Source organism: Pelobates fuscus, chromosome 5, assembly GCF_036172605.1.
Source record: "Pelobates fuscus isolate aPelFus1 chromosome 5, aPelFus1.pri, whole genome shotgun sequence".
Lineage (NCBI taxonomy): Eukaryota > Metazoa > Chordata > Amphibia > Anura > Pelobatidae > Pelobates > Pelobates fuscus.
Genome location: NC_086321.1, coordinates 85,111,198 through 85,132,875, shown reverse-complemented (window position 1 = coordinate 85,132,875; position 21,678 = coordinate 85,111,198). Strand labels below are relative to the sequence as shown.

Here is a 21,678-nt window from a genome sequence, read left to right as displayed (position 1 = left end):
TAAGGACCAAACTTCTGGAATAAAAGGGAATCATGACATGGCACACATGTCATGTGTCCTTAAAGGGTTAAGTGTAAAGTATGCTTCAATTAAAACTGAATCATGATATCTGTATTATTCAGGATGACCACAAGATGGTGTATTGCCATCAATAATTCTATTTAATGTCTTCTGTGTATATAATTCTAGTACGTACATGACAAAATGTTTTCCTGCACATACTGATATTAAAACATGCTCTGTTGTATTATTATTATTATTATTATTTATAAAGCGGAAAAACAAATTCCGCTGTACAATGGGTGCACTAACAAACATGCATTTGTAACCATATGAATTGGCCGCACACGAACAGTGGGGTTTAAGGGCCCTGCTCAAATGAGCTTACATGCAAGAGGGAGTGGGGTATAGTGATAAAGATAGAGAAGTAGGTTGCTAGAATAGTATTCATGAGGGCTTAGTGTCTTTTTTTTTCTTCTTCTTTTTCTTTCTTATGATAGTTGCATGAGAGGAATCTAGGTTTGGTAAACACTCTTGATCTCATCTTCACCAAGCTTTGTACCACCTCTAATCTATCTAATGTTTCCTTTCCTCTACCTGACCACTATCTGTTGACCTTTGACATCAGAGTACCCACTACCCAAATAATACCACCATCGGCACCTCAGTCTTGCAGAAATCTCCTCTGTCTTGACCTACAGCAACTCTCCACCAATCTCCAAACTCTCTTTCATTATTATTCAAAATAAACGCTCACATGAATAAAAGCCTCTGTGTGTATAATTCTGTGACACACATATATAATTTAATGCTTCTGTTCAGTGCACCTCCTGGCTTGCTCTTGCTCCATGACAGCCATCTCTAGCCCTCAATGGCCAGAAGCACAGTTTACCAAGAGTAAGTGTTAGTGAATAGGCCCTACGTAAAGATATTTCTCAACTTCCCCATATCATCTTATTGATCTCCTAAGAGAAACCAATGAGAAGACATGCTTTTGCACGGTGCTTGGTACATGGAAAAATTAAATATAAGTGAGTTCAATATGTACTTTTCTGGATTATCATCTGATTATATTCTGGATTATTCACAGTTAAACACTGACCCATGGGATAAGAACCAAGTAACTTCTTTCAATATAACCACTTTAAAGAGATAAAAAAGGTTATAGTATTTAGAAGTGTCACAATAATGTCGCATAACAAGTTTATTTTCTTAAGGTTTCCTGGACTCCTCCATATGTCTTTCTCTTCATGGGGTGCTCTAGTGTGCAGTTAAAACTTGTGTTTTTAGGGTGGTCGCTTTTAAAAGTGATTAAATCATTGCCTTGTGGCTTGGTCTGAATGTATATCTCAGCAACGTATTGAGAGAGCCATGAAGGGGTAAATATGAATATTGTCAACAGGTAGGTTTCACATACTGTCCTACATACATTGGGTAGTGGATTTATTTTTTCTTTGATGTTATCATTCAGTCAATATGTAGTCTATTTAGATGATGGTTGGCGCATCCCAAGCACTGAAACATTCTTGGGTCTCATAAATGCTAAATTATTCTTTATTTGTTTGTATTTTTTCAGAGGAAGGTGCTTTGGAAGAGATAATGGTTGTCATAACTGCTGTTATCAGGAAGCAGATATGTTTATCTGATCTGTTTAGAGTCACTATCAGTCTCTCATGTTGACTCATAATATTACACCCTACTCTTGTTTGTAACTGATAAAATAACACACATAGAAGTAAATAAGAGTTATTTGACTAAGCCAAGCTGCAGACAATATGCAGTTTACTGAACTAGAAAAAAAAAAAGAAATTAAAAAAAGCAACAGAGATCCACAATGCTCAAACGCTTTATTACTGCTCAAATGAAAAAAAAACATAAAAAAAACCCAAAGAAAATAAAAATGTTGTCTGACAGTAAATGGTTGTTGAAATGGAACAATCAAAAGGCAATGTTGATTTATTTAGGCTATATGTGTGTGCTATAAATTCCTACATGTGTACCTGTATACTTGATATGAATATATTGCTATATATTTAAGGATTAATAGAAGCAAAACAAGAACTTTGCAATAATACAACATGCATATCTTTAGAGCAAATGGTTTGACTACTTACAATGGTGAGTCCTAAGGCATTCCTATCGCCATAACCAATACAGCATGCTGTACTGGTTATAATGCTTGGAGTGCTATTTTAAAGAACATATTAATCCTTTCGTCAAGTTTTGAAAGGAAATCGATTTTGCTTATATATGTAGTACATGTACAAAAATGAGAAAACTACTAACTTTAATACATAACAGAATCCTTCAGCCATATACATGCACCTTTTGTTGGACAGTGTTTGAAAACTGACAGCCAGTCTCTATGGTCTTTTATTTAGTAGTTCTAATCACCCTATGTAACAATTGGAACTGCTCTTTGGGCAAGTATCTCATAATCTGGTTATCTCATAATCGCCGATTGGACAGGGAATGAGATAAGACCAGGCCCTATAGACCAAGAACGATATGATTCTGATTCGAGCATCTCCTCCTGGTGAGAGAGGGGTCTGTCTGCCCCCTCTGACCAACCCACTAAGCAGTGTATCAAGGGACACTCTATAGGGTTGTCATTTTTGTACAAAAAATATATATATATATTTTAATTTTGACATCATTTTTAAATGTGCTATATATCTATAGTCATAAATCTTGACATATGCATTTCCTTTAACAAAGCTTGGAACAATCTGTAAATATTATTATTTGTATTTATATAGCGCCAACTAATTCTGCAGCGCTTTACAATATTATGAAAGTGGTGGAAATTTACAATAAATGAGACAATTACACAGTGACACAGGAACAATAGGTAGATGAGGACCCTGCTCAAACGAGCTTACAGTCTAGAGGAGGTGGGGTACTAATACACAAAAAGGCAGAAAGGGTGACAGCCACCAAACGAGGTGGAAAAGTAGCAGAACTGGAGGTGAGAGTGAAGTGTGATTCTTTAGGAGAACATGAGACAGATTTGGATAAAGTATAGATAAGTTACTCTGGGAGTCCATAAGCATTTCTGAACAGATGTGTTTTGAGGGACTTCTTAAACAATTAGAGACTACGTAAGAGTCTGATAGGGGTAGGCAGGCTGTTCCAAAGGAAGGGAGCCGCCCATGAGAAGTCTTGCTATTATATTTTCATGCCCACTGTAACCGTATCTAAGACATAAGCACATACGCACCATACTGCATGGTTTCAAGCACACACATAGTTTACAATGATACAGTGGTTAAAATTGGATTAAGGAATTCCTGTTCTGTTCTTAATCCATTGGACAATATCTTCAGTGAGACGAGTGTAAACATCAGCATCTCCAGGCAATCCACATGTAGGGGGACCAAAGCTAACAAGACCTCGGAAAGTTTCATCACAAATTAATGGGCCCCCAGCATCTCCCTGAAATGAGAACTTATTAGATGAAAACGTTGTTTTTGCAGAAACATTATTGTCTACTCCTACATAAAGTGATGTAAATTCAAAATGAAGCAAGGAATAACATTTTATATGAACCCTTTAAGTGTACAATGATTAACACATCATTCAACATTGTGACATCTCTCTAGAGTATTATCATTAAAAGGATCCAAAGCAAGGTGTGAGATTTTCTGAATTCTTTTTTTTCTTTCTTGAGGTAAAAATATGTTGAGGTGGTTTGTTTTAACAGAAGCTTAAACACACATATACACATGTACAAATAGATATACAACTTACACCTTATACAAATGTATTTTTATACATGTATGTTGATAATTACTGAACGATGTACCAAATAAACCCAATTTTCTATTATCTCAGATTTCCTGTATGTAATATTTGAACATACCATATCAAGTCTTCAGGATATCCCAATGTAAAGTCTCTTCAGGTATCTGCTCCTAAATATATTTTATTATAATTATTATGGTTTGAAGTAGGTGGATGTATATTATTAGGTGGCTGATCAGAGAAAAGACTCTTATAAGGTTCAGGTGTTTCAGCTTCACCCATTCAGGTGCATATAATCCAGCACATAGCTATGAGATTCACATAGACAAACATTGACAGTACAATGGGTCATGCTGAAGAGCTCAGTGACTTTAAATGCGTCATAGGATGCGACCTTTGCCACAAGCCAGTTTGGAATTTCCTGTTTGCTCTGACTGGGAGGAGATAGTAGAAAAAGGAAAGTATCTGGTGTAAAATGGATTTGTGTGTTCAGTATCATCTGGGTCATAGTATGGATTTTTTTCAGAATTTGTCTATTAGAGGACATTGCCATCATATGTGTGAAATGTGGGCATTATCTTCATCACATCTGCAGCACTTGTTCTGACTGGTGTTGTGTTTCTTGTGAATTTTAGCTGGTGTGTAATGCCACCTAGTGAGGCGTTTGCAATTGCTCTACTGTGCCGAGGTGGATGAAGACGCTTGATGCGTTCTCATAAATATTTTTTGCCATTGATCCCTGGATATGTCTACTGTTAGTTCTTCTGTCCATTTAAGGGTGTAAGGTGATTGTCTTGTGGTTGAACTTTTTGTAAATGGATTTACATTGTGGAGAGTAGTATCGTTTTTAATGGGTGGGATAGGCATCATTTTTCATAGTGTGTGGGTTCTTGTCCCCCCTCTGGCAGTAATTTCAAGGTCTGGATAAAGTGGACGAGCTGCGTATATTGCAAATGTTGTGTTCCTGTGGTTTTATTGGTAGGGTATATATCTGTTATTGGGATCAGTTTGTGAACCTTGGTCATATCTTGTAATTTTAGGTATATGTTGTTGTAACATTGCCTGAATGAGACTCCTGAGGTTCCCGTTGGGAAGAGTGGGTTATGTGTAAGTGGATATAGTGGGGAGGGCTAAGGTGGGAAATATTTGGTCTGTGTTATCCGTGCCCATACTCTAAGAGTTGCTGAAATAGTTGGGTGTTTGATGTGTTTTAGGAGTTTTGAGTCAGTTTTGTGCCATGGAATAGTTTGTATTGGAATTTCTAGAAAAGAGTCTTCTAGGGTGACCCATTGGTGAGTCGGTTGTTGTCTATTCGTACATTCTAATTGGGTGGCTTTGTGATATGTGTCTATGTCTGGTAAGCCTACTCCTCCCATTTCTCTGGATTTGGTTAGAATGGAATTCGCTAAGCGGGGCTGAGAGTTCAACCATACGAAAGTAGTTATCAGCATCCTTAGAGAGTCAAATAATTTTTTGGGGACATCTATGGTGAGTGTCTGGAGTGGGTAGAGTATGCACGTTAGTATATTAATTTTTATGATATTTACTCTGCAGAACCATCAGTGACATGGTTTATGCCATTGTTTGAGATCGTTAGTGATGGTTACCTGGAGAGGGAGGAAGTTCAGTTCATACAACTTTTCTAACCTGGTTGGTATATGTATGGCTAAGTATTTAATAGAGGTAGAAATGAAATATCTGGCGTAGGACAGTATCTGTTTCCTGTGTGGTATGGATAGGGAGTATTTCACATTTTGTTAAGCTAGCTTGGAAATTAGATACTTCACTATAGATGTTCATTTCATCTAGAATATGTGGAATGGTGTTTATCGGGTCTGATATTGTAAATAGAAGATTGTCCGCAAATGCAGAGATCTTATATTCTTTGTTCGTAATCGTAATGCCATTGATTTGAGAGTTGCCTATGAATCCTTGGAGACAGGGTTCAAGTACCAGTATGAATAGAAGGGGCAAGAGAGGGCATCCCTGCCTCGTGCCATTGTTTGTTATCACTGGGTCAGAGAGTTGATCGTTAATTTGCAGTCTAGCAGTGGGTGACGAGTAAATCGCATCCTGCCACTCCTGCCAACGTGTTCAGAAGCATAAGTATTGCATGGTTGTCAACATTAGAGTCCAATTCACCCTATTGAAGGCTTTTTCAGCATCTCTCCCTCCCCCCACTCTCTTCTGTACCTGATGCCCCCTTCCTCTCAATCCTCCCCGCCTCCTAAATCTCCTAACGCTTTATACGAGCATTGTATTGCAGAAGGTCTTGACCTTGCCACGCAATATCCCCATCTAAAGGAGCTCTATCTCATGCACAGAGACCGAGCCACTATAGCTAAGGGACAAAAGAGTAATTATACTAGATCATGGGTCGTCAACCTGGTCCCTACCGCCCACTAGTGGGCGTTTCAGGATTCCAGGTGGGCGGTAGGGATTTCCAGGTTGATCGGGCGGGCGGGCGTGAGCCGGCGGTACCCGTGCGACTGGGTACCGCCGTGACCATTTGCGGCCCCGGCCCGCGCGGCAAACCGCCGGGGCCGCCTTCCAAAGTGTCCATCGGGTGGCCCATGCTGTCAGGGCCACCCGATGGATGCGGATTGTAAGGGGGCCCGGTCAGCGCTGGGCGCTTTAACAGCGTGACCAGGCCCCCTGTGATGACATCAGAGCTGGGAGGAAGTGATTCCCCGGTCACTCCTCCCAGCTAAAATTGAGAGCCGCGTGGGAGGAAGCAGAGGGAGTCAGAGTGGGAACTCTGACTCCCATCCACCTGAGCCACCACTGGACCCCAGCAAAAGTCACCCTCCTGCACCTTAAAGGTAGGAAACAGGAGGGTGACTTAAATATAATGTGTGTATGTGTTTGTAGGTATGTCTTGTGTGTGTGTATGTCTTGTGTGTGTGTGTCTGTCTGTATGTGTCTTTGTATGTATGTCTTGTGTGTGCATGTGTCTGTCTGTATATATATGTCTGTGTGTGTCTGTATGTATGTATGTATGTATGTGTGTCTTGTCTTTGTATGTATGTGTCATTGTATGTGTGTCTTGTGTGTCTGCATGTGTGTGTGTCTATGTATGTCTTATCTGTGTGTCTGCGTGTGTGTGTGCATGTCTGTGTGTGTCTGTTTGTATGTGTGCCTGTCTGTTTGTATGTATGTGTCTTGTGTGTGTGTGTATGTGTGCCTGTCTGTGTCTTTGTGTGTCTTGTGTGTCTGTAGGTGTGTATGTGTGCCTGTCTGTGTCTGTATGTGTGTCGTGTGTGTGTCTTGTATGTCTGTGTGTGTCGTATGTGTGTCTGTCTGTATATATGTGTGTGTGTGTCTTGTCTTTGTATGTATGTGTCATTGTATGTGTGTCTTGTGTGTCTGCATGTGTGTCTTATGTGTGTGTTTGCATGTGTGTGTGCATGTCTGTTTGTGTCTGTTTGTATGTGTGCCTGTCTGTTTGTATGTATGTGTCGTGTATGTGTGCCTGTCTGTGTCTTTGTGTGTGTCTGTATGTGTGTCTTGTGTGTGTGTCTTGTGTGTGTGTGTGTGTGTGTCGTATGTGTGTCTGTATGTGTGTCTTGTGTGTATGTCTGTATGTGTGTCTTTGTGTGTGTGTCTTTGTGTGTGTGTCTTTGTGTGTGTGTCTTGTATGTGTGTCTTGTATGTGTGCCTGTCTGTTATAGTGGACTATAGTAAGTGGGCTACCTAGCTCAGCCTTCCTACTGGGCATTGCTATAAGGACGGTTAAAAAATAGAAAAAAGGGGAAAAAAAGGTGGGGAGGGGAATTGAGGAGGGAGACGAGATGAGCTGACGCACAAATGAGAAATCATATTATGCGCAAAGAGAGAAGTCGTCTGAATATCACTGAAAGAGACCTTTGTTTGTTCCTTACGAAAATCGAACCAGATATCAAATATTTAGTCTCGCAGCATCAACCTCAAGGATCTCATTAATCACTAGTAAAGGTAATTTCAATTTACTTTATTGTTTTCTCATTAAACTTTATAAAGTTAAAAACCTTATAAACCTGCATTAAGTAGAAATAAAAAGATAAATGTACGTACATTTTTTTTTTTTTTTAAACACCCTCCTTTCTTAAAAATATTCCGCATTTGCGCGAAAACTGGTGGGCGGTAAGGAAATTTTTTCAACCAAAAAGATGCATTAGTGGGCGGTAGGTAAAAAAAGGTTGACTACCACTGTACTAGATCCTTCAAATTCTAAGCCCCTAATCCCAAGAGACATACACAGTTACAGTTATATTAGCTACAGACTTAAAGCAGATACCTAATTCGATAGAACACCTATTTTCTCTATTCCTAACTAGAACAGAACTGAAAACTATCAAAAGTTAAAACATTTCGAAATTGTACTTATTGTTTACATTACTTTGTGTTAGAAACATTGTTTAAGCGTTAAGTTTACCTGTTGTAAATTGTAATATTCCCTAATTGTCACACAAAACGATAAATAGAGACTTCCTACTTCATTGAGCGTTTATAAATCTCCAGTTACATATCCAACCCACAGCTTAGTGTATGGCTACTGATTGTGTGGATGACTGCTTTGACTACATTTGGGGACAACACCAAGGAATCACAGTCATCCTGAGTTGTTGTTTATTTTTCAAATTTGTTTGAGGAAAATTGCGGTAAGAGGCCCACTATCAAATAACTGCAGATCAGTGACAGTTTTTATTCTAATAGTGTGTGCCTTTCCTGTCATAGTAACTGTTTTATTCATTAAACCTCAAATTTTAGTGAATCAAATAGAAATTAAATTTCTTCAACTCCGCTATAGTCACAGTTTTATCTATTTTATCCTCAATTTTGCAATTTAGATTTTATTTGCTAATTTTTGAACTTTAGAGAATAACACTGCAACATAAATTCGGGTACCAGGGAAGATTAGAGGAATGAACCCCCCTGAAAAGCTGGTATAGTATTTAAGATCATATATTTCATTCTTTAAAGGGAAACTATAGTGCCAGGAAAACAAACTCAGGAGCATCCTCATATAAATCTGCTTGAGATATATCATTCTTACTAAAATTTAATCATGTTTGTGTTTGGTTCAGTCACATGTGTTATCTTTAGGTGTACTGAGATAAACAACCAAGTGTGAACTGCATTTTCAACACTTTGATTATCACATTTATTTATTTTTTATAACGTATTCTTTATTGTTTTCAAATAGAATGGGGATACAGAAGGAAAGCGGGAAGGGGGATCAAAAAAGGTTTTGTTCATTTTGGCACACTTAACTTCGTTACATTGCATATTGACATACAGAGGGTTTGACATAGTACACGTTATACCTTGCTGTGAATATTAACTGTTCGTGCCGTACGAGAGTGTTCGAACATCAGATGTAGTATTCGGCTTATGGTAAGTTACTCTTAGGTGCATGATGTCGGACTAGTGTTTGCTCCCGTTATGTGTTAGTGTGCTGTTCGCCTTTCGGCTATGTCCCTTTGATAGAGGTATGTCAGTTCTAGTTACGTGGTGGTTTCATGTGTTTCAAGATCAGCGGGGTTCGAGGTGATCTATGTCTAAATGGCCTGATCCCTGGGAGATACCTGTATGTGGTAGCTCTCTCGTATTATATGCGTATGATGTTATGTAGAGGTCATGTGCGTGATGTCATGTTCCTTTTCAAGGCTCGTAGTCGAGGCTTGGGGGTTGGGGGGAGGGAAAGGGAGAATAAGGGAAAAGAAACCTGGTGAGGGTGTTGGTTGTGGCCCTGGTGAGGTCCATCTCTGTCGGGGTCGTCTGAGGGTGGGAATCTTGTCTAGGGTCATGTGCAGTCGTGTGTGCGTTGGTGTAACGTACTCTCCAGCTCTTAGTGGCAAAGGTTGCGTGAGACCTGACTTATGCTAGCCTCTCTTCGCATTAGGCTAGAGGGGTTGTGGAAGTGGCTTCTGTTTTGATAAGTAGGTACGCCACATCTCGGCAATGAGTGGGCTCAGCTTCCCTATTTTCAGATGGTTCCACATGTGGAGTTCATAGTCCACTGTCGTTGACAGCAAAGTTGTAATTTCCTGGATTGAGGGAAGAGTAGAGGTCTTCCAGTTTCTAGCTATTAGAGTGGAGACTGTGCTCAATATGAGATATATCATTTTTTTTAGCTGGTTTGGGGGTGGTATCAGGGAGTGATCGTAAGAGGATTGTTTTTGGTTCGTGAGGTAGGGTAAAGTCTGTAATTTCTTGAATCATTCGTTCCGTTGTTTTCCAAAGTTCGTTTACAGTGTTGTAGGTCCACCACACATGTAACATTGTGCCTCTGTGCGAGTTGAAGCGCCAACATTTGTCCGTCGTTTCGGGGTATATGGTGTGCAAGCGGTAGGGTACCATGCACCACCTATATAGCAGTTTGCGTGATGTTTCGAAGTGGGCCACGCAGGAGGACAGACCTTTATGAATTTCCATGTGTCGTCTGTTTTAGAGTTTGCTAGGCTGTCATAGCAGGTGGAGAGTACTTTTTTCGGGGGTGTTGCTGACATGCATTGCGTTTCGAACTTCGTCGCTGTGGTTCGTAATGTCTGTCTTCTGTTGTGGATCGAGTTGTCTTTCAGTAGGGCTTTTAATTGTAGATAAGCGAACGTGAAGTTCGACGGGAGCGTAAACTCGGATTGGAGGTCAGGGAAGTGTTTAAGGCCTTCAGACGTGTAGAGGTGATACATATGCGTGATGCCTCTTTCTTCCCATTTTTGGTGCTGGAACGTGCCATTACAGTGGTGTAGTGTTTTGATTGGGGGCAGCTAGTGCCCATGGGTGAGCTGAGCATAACTTTTCCCTGCAATTGTCCCATGTCGATAGTAAGAGTTTGGTGGTGGGCAACATGTCTATGGATCTCGGTCTTGCGTGTTTGGGAGTCCACAGAGTGGAAGATAGGTCATTGTTGGTGCAAAACTGGTTTTCTAATTCTACCCATTGTGGAGGTTGTTTCGTTGTGTGTGCGTTGATAACACCTGTGAGTAGGACTGCGTTGTAGTATGATTTTAGGTTAGGGAGTCCCATTCCCCTCTGTTTTATGTGTCTGAAGAGCAGGGCTTTAGGATCCACTCCAGCAGAAACGAAGGAGGATTGCTTGTAGGCTCATCAAGTAGCTCTGCGGGATCTTGATCTGCAGGGACCGGAAAAGATACAGGATTTTGGGGAGTATTGTCATTTTGATAGCAGCTATCCGTCCGACCCATGATAAGAATACATTTTTTAGTTGCTTCATTAAAGAATTGGGTGAGTGGAGGGGCTAGTTCGTGTTTGAATGTTTTGTAATATGTGTTGGTGTACTCATCTGGGCCTGGTGCTTTACCTCTGGGCATTGCATCCATATGGTGAAGCACTTCTTCTGTGGTGATTGGGGCATTGAGTTGTGCTGATTGGTGTGCGTTAATAGTAGGGAGTGCGAGTTTGTTGAGGTAAGTCCTTATGGATGTCGTAGGTCGGGGTGAATTTGGGTCGTCTTTCAGGTTATATAGAGAGCTGTAGTAACTGGCAAATTCATTACATATCTGCGTGGGCTGCATTACTTTTTGTCCGGTATGTGTGTTTAGGAATTGTGTTCTTGTTTGTGCTTGTTTGTCCCTAAGTCTTAGCGCCAATAGTTTCGGAGCCTTGTTGTCCATCGAGTAGGATGTGGCTTTTAGTTTTTTTAACGCTGTAGTTGTCTTGCGGAGATGTATGTCATTGATTTCGTTTTGTGTGCTTTGTAATTGTTGTTGGAGTGTCTTTGTGGGATTTGCTTGGTTCGACCTATGTAGGTCTTGAACTCTTTTGAGGAGTGTGAGCAATGTGGTGTTGTTAATCTTTTTAAGATATGCCGCTCTGCCTATCAGGATTCCTCGGATGACTGCCTTGTTGGCTAGCCACAGAGTGGCGGGGGTTGGGCCAGCAGGGCTATTGGTCGTGAAGTATAGAGTCATTTCGCTCTTCACTTTTTCTAGGAAAGAGGGTTCGTTAAGGAGGTGTTCGTTCAGCCTCCAGGGGGTTTGATTTTTGAATTGGTATGGGTTTGCGAGTACCAATGACACTGGATTATGGTCTGATATTGTGGATGTTTCTATGTTGCATGCCCTTATCTGCTGTAGGTGCGCGTTGCACAGGAGAAACCTGTCTATACGGGAGTAGGTATTGTGAACCTGGGAGTAATGGGTATATTCTCTGTCGTTAGGGTGTAGTGTTCTCCAGACATCATATAGTCCGTGTGCTGACAAAAGCTTGTTTATGGAATTGCAATGTCTAGAATGTGGTTAAAATCACCGCAGATGACCGTGGTGCCCATTTGGAGTGTCTCTACTTTGTCTAGTAGATAGGCCAGGTAGGTCTTCTGGTTGTCGTTCGGGGAGTAAGAGTTCACTATCGTGTATGTGGAGTTGTTCAAGGTGCATATTAAATGATATATCTACCCTTTGGGTCAGAGTCGATTGAGATTAGGTCAAAGGCTAGAGTGTGGCTCAGCAGTATCGACACACCTTTGCTTTTGTTCGGAGAGGTAGCGTGATACTGGTGTGGGAAGTTTTTGAGTCCTAGAATGGGGTTAGAGTCCTGTTGAAAGTGAGTCTCCTGCAAGCAGACAATGTCTGCGTGTGTGCTATTGAGTTCTTTGAGGAGGGTATGTCGCTTGTTGGGCGAGTTCAGTCCCCGGACGTTGTGAGTAATTATCTTCATTTTCCGTGGGTGGTGTATGCTGTGTTTGCGTCTTATATCTGTTAGTGGTATGGTGTGGATGCTTGTCGTAGTAGTAGGAGGGGAGGTGGTCTCGGTCCTGTTGGGTCGGTGGGCCTGTCAGTGTGTCTGGTGTGAATGTCTGTGTGGGTCTGTCAGTGGGTATCCGTGGTGTGGCAGGTGGTGGTTGCAACCAGGTGTACAATATAACTTTCAGAACACAATAAATCAGATTAAGAAAATTAAACAATCAAGCAATAATCAAAGAAAGTATCTTACAATGGTGACTTTAGAGGTATGTGCCTTAACTATGGCACTTCCTAAGTGGGGGTGTTGTGGTCGGTTCGGGGTGAGCGGAGGTCGCTGCGGGCCCAACATGAATCGGGTGCGCCCCACCCATATATGTAGTTAACATGCATTGGTTGGATCGATCAACACCTTCATGGGCAGTAAAGAGCCTGGTTTGTAGCGGTAGAGGTTAAGACCTTAGTAAGGGTTTTAGGCAAGGCTCTATAGGTTTTCGCACGTAATGCCGCTCCCGTCTCAAGAGGGAGGATCTCAGGGGCGTATTATAAGGGTACTAGTAAGCAATTATCAGTGCATTATCATCACATTATAACCTAATGTATAACAGGTAAGTAACAAAGTAAACATGTTTAGAACTTGCTGTATCTCACTGAGCATGTTCATTCCTCTCTTGGAGATGTGCGTCTCGTCTTCTGAGGGCGCCATTCTTCGGGAAGTGGTTTACCGGAGTTTCTGGGGTTCGGCTGCGTATTCCGGGACATACCCCATTGTTGCAGGAGGTCCATTCCTTCTGCTGGTGTAGTTGCCGAGATGAGTTTCCCTCCTTTCGATATGAGCAGCTTGGCCGGATAGCCCCAGCGGTATGGTACTTGATGATGTCTCAGCGTGTCTGCTATGTCCTTGAAGGATCGCCTCCGGCGTAGTGTCTCAGCAGATAAGAACATGAGAATGTATTTGAATTGAGTGGGTAAGTCCTTTTTGGTACGGTGTGTCCGTAGTATTTGGTCCTTGATGTGATAGTAGTCTCATGAGGACGTCTTTCGGGGTGGTAGGTGGCAGGTGTTGTGGCTTGGGGAGTCTATGGATGCGATCCAGGAGGAACATTTCTGCGGGGATATCAGGAAGTAAAGCTTGGAAGAATTCTATGGCGCAATATCTTCAGGTACTCCCCTTAACCGTACATTATTGCGGCATGACCTGTCTTCTGCATCAGCTAGTTTGGTCTCTTGCCTGTAAAGCTGTTCCTCAATTTTGCTGAGGCGTACGTCAGTTTCGTTGTGGGCCCCTGTGAGGCTTTCCACATTGCCCTCAAGGTGGGAGGTCCGTGCTTCCAGGGCCATTCAGGGCCTCTGTGACAGTAGTTTGCATTTTGGTAACTGCTGCATCGAGCATGGATTGTAGGAGACTCCGGGTCAGGGGGCAATCTTCTTGCCTACTCACTGTATAGTCACGCTCAGTGTCATATTCCGGATCTTGGGCCTGCGCATCGGCGGCTTTTGGCTGTGGCGTTCTAGCCGCAAAGAAGGTTGATTTGTCTTTTGCCTCTGTGTGTTTCTTTGTCCGGTGTTGGGACATCGCTCCAGCGTTTTGGGTCGGGAAATACCCCTGGAGAAGCTTGTTTTAGCCGTGTTGTGGAGCCTGTGCTAGCGGAGCTCACTTAATGTGCGTCCATCTCGTTCGATGTCCCTGATTATCACATTTTTATTTTTAACCTTCCACTAAAAAAAAAAGCTGTCTTTTTTGAGATAACATTATCTACAAAATAGAGTAATATGTCTTTATCGCTTATTTACTTATATTTATTCAGCAACATGTAAAACCTGATAAATCCATGAAACTGGGACAGAAAAAGAGAGATAAACAAAAGAGAAAAATATAGTGTGGTAAACCTAATAATTAAATGCCAGTAAATAAATATATAAATATATAAGAACTACTCACAAAAAGGTAGCATAATAATTATGCACAATATGCATAGGCCGAAAGTCCATCCATAGTGTTTACACCTGGCTCACAATGATATTTTACTGAGAACTAGGGGTCCTGAAAACAGAAGCAACAAGGTCTTCTATTTGGAGGAAACAGAGTGGACAGATGCCTTTCACAGTGCGGACATCGCCTTATCTTCAGTTTGCAGTAATGCTGATAATGATAAGATATTTTACATCAAGATTGATTTATATGAGGATTCTCCTATTTTGTGTTTGCAATAAAGTTGCTTGATTGGTTCTGGGATATGCATGTGTGTGTATAAAATGGTGGAAAAATGCCACAGATAACAAATTGTAGTGACATCACAGCAGATGGAGATAATTTTAGCTAATGAAAGGAGCTATAAATGAAGACATTGCACAGATGGAACTTACGGTTCCTTTGTAAGGCATATTAATCAGGGCTCAAGTCCTGCAGGAACAGCACTTTTTTCCACAGCAGATACACCGTTCCCGTTATTAGTCAGGACCTGCCCTTTGGGTTGGCGGTTCTCGCAAGAGATACATTCAGATAAGCAGATCACATCTTCGTGGGAGAGAGGACATGACCTGTCTGCGGCCCCAGGAAGTGACAGTATGGCCGCTAACAGCCCCCGGAGTCCTGCCAGAAGGGGTATTGTACGAGCTGGAAGTATCCAGCGGAGCTCAGCACCCCTCCCCTCAAAGAAACGCATCCGTCACCGACAACTTTTCCAATAGCAGCGGCTGTAGCAGACTTTATGCGTTCATCCAATCAATGCTCGCTTATAATTTAGAGGAGGGGCCTGACCTTGGCCATTGCAGCTGACTGGTGGCAGGTGTGAAGGTATGTGAGTTTAGTGGAAGGAAAGCACTCAATAAAAGCAGCACAAGAGAACATACATGTAATGTGTATTGCAGGGTTTGTGTGTTTAATGAGGGGGTGTGAAGTCTAGCCTTGCAGTAGATCTAGTCTGTGGTGTTACTGCAAGCTCTTCCCAGCACAGACTGTATCACAGCACATTGAATAGTGTTTGTAGGGCAGATGCCCGGGGTAATTAGTGGGTAATTAATAATTAGCTGCCTCTTCGCTTTAGCAGTAACAGGGCTGGGTGTATGACAACTACTGGGGAGGCGCCAGAATCCCATGTGAACTGCAAATCATCTCACAAATAAATAGTGCTAGCTAAATAGCAAGAGTAGGTATAGATTTGTTGATTTAATAATAAGAGAATACGTGCATTTAGTTATAGCGCGACAGGAGTGCTACACAGTATGTAGATTTCAATTTGGAAATTAAAGGGATATATGAGTGTATAAATGTAGAAGATCTAGTGTAGAAGATCTAGATGCACAACTACATATGAACTTTGGCTCGAGGTTTTGGTCCTGTTGGACAATATGATTTAGCCAGGGCCCCAGGTTTTTCAGCAACCAGACTGACTGGAAATCTCCTGCTTTAGTTACATTGGATGGTTGGATTATTGCATTAAAAACTAAGATTTTCAGAACCCCCCTGACCCAATAATTTTGGTGTAAAAAGTACCTGGGGCATGAGTGTCTTAACCCAAAAAAAGTTAATGGATTCTATTGTCTTTGGGTATCACTAAAGTTCAACATGAATAGGATAACAGCTTAAGTTTTTCCATTCATCCATTTATGGCACTGAAAAGACAAATCTATACCTGTTCAAGCACAATGTTAGTAAAGAAACATTTTAAAAAATATAAATGATTTGATGCATTTTATTCATGGTAATCTTTTGTTGCAGAATATGCAATACTTACATTACAGGTGCCTTCACCGTTACTCCCTACTTCTGTGCATAACATATTATTAGTAATTCCATTGAATATAGTTCCGCATGTTGTTCTGTTTAATATCATAACGGTAACCTCTATTAGTGCTTCTGAATCACTAGTTTTACTGTTATTGATTTGTCCCCACCCTGCAGTTTGGCAAGCAGTGCCAGGCGGAATGTCATCAAACGTCTGAGGTAGCTGTAGTACATTGACAGAACTTGTGGTGATAGCAGTATTATTCAACTGAAAAGAAAAAACATATACTTAATATTGTTACTATATAGATAATGATCACTAGTTTTATATTATTATCTGGAGCTGCAGTGATATTGCATGGTAGGGTTATTATTTCCCGTTGATAAGCAATTCTTAGTATTTCTGCAGTCTAAAGGCTGGATTCTCTTATCAAAGTAAGTTTATTTCTGTTTAGTTTCTCAACTAAAGTTAATGGTGAAATTTCCGTTCAGTAAGCAGAGCAAACCTTTAGAGGAGAATTTAGCAAATTAATATTTGATTGTTACAGCTTCTGTCTGCTATTTTGAAGAATTTAGAGGCTATAATTTATGTTGTATGATGTTTATTTTTATGTAGCTCAGCATGTGATAAGAAGGGGTTGATCGCGTCTTTTCAGGTTTGTTTAAAATAATAAATAAATCAATAAAAATAAGTTGGAGTGCTCAGGATACAAAAAACACCTTTAACTTAAGACCTGCAAGTGCATCCTATTGTGTAGAATACTCCCATGCTACCAAAACAGCTCATATTTTTCAAGACATTGACCACAAGACCTCTGAACGTGTCCTGTGACATTAGCAGCAGATTGTTTAAGTCCTGCAAGTTGCAAAGTGTGGTCTCCATGGATCTGATTTCTTGTTCCACCACAAACCACAGGTGCTCAACCCAATTGAGATCTGGGGAGTTTGGAGGCCAAGGCACCACTTGAGCTCCTTGTCATGTTATTCAAACCATTCCTGAGCAATGTTTATATCCTGCTGAAAGAGGCCACTGCGATCAGGGAACCCCATTGCCATGAAGGGCTGTATATGATCTGCAACAAACTCTAGGTAGGTGGCACATGTCAAAGTAACATCCACATGGATGTGAGTCCCCAAGAGCATAACACTGCTTCTGCCGTCCAGTCTTATTCCTTTAGTGCATCCTGCTGTCATCTCCTGCCCAGGTAAATGACACACGTGCACCAGCCATCAACCTGATCTAAAAGAAAATATGATTCATCAGATCAGGCAATTTGTTTCCATTGCTCCATAATCCACTTCTGATGCTCACATCCCATTTAAGGGTGCTTTTGGTTGTGAACAGCAATCATGTGCACCCTGCAGCTATGCAGCCTCACACAGAAGACTGCAATGCATTGTGTATGCTGACATCTTTTTTCATGGCCAGCATTCAATTTTGCAACAATTTGAGTTACATTAGCTCTTCTGTATGATCAGACCAGATGGGCTAGCGTTCATTTCCCACGAGCATCTATGAGCCTTGGGCACCTATAACCCTGACGTCAGTTCACTGATTGTCCTTCCTTGCACCACTTTTGGTTGGTCCTAACCACGTCATATTGGAAACACTTGCCGTTTTGAGTCTTTGACCCAGTTGTCCAGCCATCACTATTTGATCCTTGTCAATGTCATTTACATTTTTTCACTTGCCAATTGTTCCTGCTTCCAACACATGGAATTCAAAAACTGACTTTTAACTTCTGCCTGATACATCCCACCCCTTGACAGATGCCATTGTAACAACGTCATCACAGCTGTCAATGGTTTTATATATATTTACTTGAGTGTCAGACTGCTGAGTTTGGTTGGCTTCCAAGGTGAGATTCAACTCTTGAGAAGGCAAACCTTTATAAATGTACCCCTGGTCCCAAGTAAACAGCTTATACGCTGGAGACTAGGAGGTCCACCTGCCCCTGGCTAGTTTTACTATTGGCTAATACTTGCTTTGTCTAATAAGTATTACAGAAAGAGTAAAACATGGAAAGAACAATAACTAAACTTTGTCTTTATTTAGTGCATCGAAAAATTGAATAAATCCAATAGAACGCAAAACAACTTTTAGAATAAAATTAATAATAAAAAAACTAAAGAGTGTGGGCAAGAACGTTTTTAGTTAAGTATATTAAATGTTATATTCACTTTAACTCTAGCAAACATGTATAGTAGAAATATGACAGTTTGCTCAGCTACAAAAAAGGCCAAAATAACTATTAATGCTTTTAAAAACTATTAACGTTTTTTTGTAATAGTACAATTACGTTTTTAAAAGTTTAATTTGGACATTTTGTTATCAAATTACTATGCTACATTACCTTTAATATCTGTATGTCATATTCAAGATTGTTATTCCTGTTAAACAGTAAATGTCTTTCATTTTGTATAACTTTAAACACTTGCACTCCAGAGAAATTAGATAGTACCGAATGGAGACCCAGGTAAACTTTAGTTGCGCTATTACTAGGAAGACAAGAAATAGACATATCATTTGTAATTTGTAGGATTCAATATTCCATTGGAGTTTTACAATAAAAGTTCCGCTCCTTTTACCTCATCATACATATCATGAGTAAGGGGGTCAATACTAGCAGGTGGGTGGCCATGTCCATGGGATGGGGGATACTATTTAGTTTTTTTACATGTTTATTGAGTTGAAAAATGGAACATACAGAAGAAAAATTAAGGTACAGTAGTAGGACATGTAATGTACATTGAAGAATTGTCACAGTGCAATATGAAGGAAGTTGATGAATGTGGTCAATAAAATACACTGCCTTCTCATAGTCATTCATGAACATACTTGTTTCTACCCTTACTACCATCGGCCCATAGGTATCAAAACTCGTAGTATCTCATGGGTTAAAGGTTGCTCGGACTATGGACTATAGTCTTAAACACTCTCCTCCAATGAGAGGAAGAAGAACAGGAAGACAGGAAGCAAGAAAGAAAAAGAAGGAGGCAATCACCAACCAAAAGAGAACAGACAACAAAATGCTTTTTAAATATTATTATTATTAATAATTATTATTATGATGCTACCAAATATAAAATAATGCAGCTTTAGAGTTACTTACATATCACATTGGGCTGCTGTTAATACCCAGTTTGGGCTAATTAAAATCCCACCACAAGAGTCATAATCTTTTAATGGAGTTTCTATTAGAGCCATGTATGGTCTTGAGTGAGGTCTCACTTCATGCCCTGCTATTATTCCCACACATCGACCTGTTGAGAATAAAAAATAAAATACACATATATATATATATTAGAATGAATTAATTTTGTTTAGTTTTCAGAATATAATAAAACCCTACATTTAATAATCAGCACACCAACTGCTGTGATCAGAAGAATCCAGTAAATCTTCATAATAACGTACATCAGAAGTTCAAATCCTGTAAAAATAAAAACATATATGTTGTAGATATGGTGCAGCAGGTAAAAACATGATGCCAGATGTACCAATGACAAAATATAATTTTAATTACTTTATAACCTTACCATCTGCACAAAACACACTTTTAAACAATATGTTCTCCTATATAATACACCTTGCCCTTTTTACGTGAAACACAACTAAACAGTATATACTATCAGGGTTATTCATTAAAGAGAGAGAGTGAATTTCAAATTTAAGGACAACAAAGCCAAACTGAGAATTTTTTAAATTGTTTTTAATTTGGCTATTTCGCTAAATTATGAAATTCTCTTTATATTTGCCATGATTTCCGGGCAATTCTCACTCTAGTGGAATATGTTTGTTTTGTTTTGATGTTTAACCCTGATGTGGAATTATTAAAAATTACTATTGTACTTGTATTGAATTATTGTACTAACTCCATTTTAACTTTATACTGTGACTTCCTCCTCCATTTTGTCCCCCTAACCTGACTCTTTCAATCCTCCATTTTGTCCTCATGACTTGACTTGTTCATTTTAAAACTACGTTACGTGACTGAACTTCTCAACCCAATTAGTACAGTAGACAAAGACTGTGTTTTCCTACAAGGACAAATACCAGGAGGTGCTGGTTACTCCTTAAGACTTGCTGGCTACTCCTTAGAACTTGTGAGATAGTATAGTTTGAAGGCCACAGAACACAGTAGTAATGAAATGTTCTATTCATAAGAGACCTTGCACCTGGACATGAAGCCTGATATCATTGACCGTGTAAAATGACGCTTAGGACCCCCTTATCCCCACCCGTGTCCAGAATAATCCCACCTCTGATGGGTGGGCACGGGACTAACCTTTTTTTTATTTTTGAACCAATAGGTAAGACACTAACACCGACACTTAACAATTAATCCAATTGATGGTGTTTATTTGCTGATATTCTAATAATCAATGATGACGCAAAATGCCTCTTAAAAGGGCCTGCGCGCCCGCTTTTTCTTCACTTGCCAATAAACTTTCTCGAAGTTATTTTAACCTGAACCTTGTGTGTCAGACTTAATTACTTCAGCGTATATACGCAATTTAATTTTATTGATTTGGACAGGAACAGATAGACATTTGAACATTTTGGTTTACTTTCAAAAAGTACCATAACAACTTGGCGCCCAACGTGGGGCATCGGGCTATGTCCGGCCGGTGAGCCGTCCTAAGGAAGACAAGGGTGGACGGAGGAATCCGGGGGGAAGGAAAGGAGATTGATCACCTCCAGGTACACGGTAGAGACTTCTGCAGAGCCACCGGTATGTTCCGGCCCCTTTGATTGACCCGTCCACGTGTCTGTGACTGCTTCCCGGGAGGACATCAAAGACAGGTAATATCTTGCCCGGTGCCTCGTTACTCACTTGTTTACCTGCATTTTAGTCTATCTGTTGCCTGGGTGTGTCTGAATTGTTTGTCTGTTTCCCCATTTTGGGATAAAGGGGGGCGGACCTGAGGGGACTTGCCTGGATTTTCAGTATATCTGTCTATCTGTTTGTATTTTACCCCTTTTGGGATAAAGGGGGGTTGACCTGTGGATGTGTTCCTGGGGGTCTTCTGTTGCCTGTTTACTTCTTTTAGGAGCCTCGTGGCTGTGGCTGTATGGAAAAAGAAGTTTGTGGAACTGTGGGATCTGTGTAGAATCATAGTTTCCTGTGATCCAATTTTGTGTCACTTTGATAGCCTAGCTAGCTTCACTGTGCGCTTTCGGACCATCCAGCTCTAGTTGAGTTGGGGACGTCCTGACCCGGACCATCCAGCTCTAGTTGAGTTGGGGACGTCCTGACCCGGACCATCCAGCTCTAGTTGAGTTGGGGACGTCCTGACCCGGACCACCCAGCTCTAGTTGAGTTGGGGATGTCCTGACCCGGACCATCCAGCTCTAGTTGAGTTGGGGACGTCCTGACCCGGACCATCCAGCTCTAGTTGAGTTGGGGACGTCCTGACCCGGACCCTTCGGCTCTAGTTGAGTTGAAGGTCCACTGATTATTTAATTGTGATAGTGAGACTTGAGGAAGTCATTCTCCGAGCGGGGACACTACGAGGTTGAGG

General features: G+C 40.8%; 1 protein-coding gene across 1 annotated transcript in view; it reads right to left on the bottom strand.

Annotated features, from left to right (window-relative positions):
- Positions 1-2,782: 2,782 nt before the first annotated feature.
- The window catches only part of LOC134612513 (granzyme A-like), a 36,512-nt gene continuing 17,616 nt past the window's right edge, over positions 2,783-21,678 (bottom strand). Inside the window, exons 2-6 of the mRNA XM_063456894.1 lie at positions 19,506-19,586; positions 19,266-19,416; positions 18,507-18,651; positions 16,163-16,420; positions 2,783-3,435 (exon numbers count right to left, since the gene is read on the bottom strand). Coding sequence (XP_063312964.1) covers positions 3,280-3,435; positions 16,163-16,420; positions 18,507-18,651; positions 19,266-19,416; positions 19,506-19,572 — 777 coding nt within the window. The 5' untranslated portion in view covers positions 19,573-19,586 and the 3' untranslated portion in view covers positions 2,783-3,279. The remainder of the gene's footprint in view (positions 3,436-16,162; positions 16,421-18,506; positions 18,652-19,265; positions 19,417-19,505; positions 19,587-21,678) is intronic.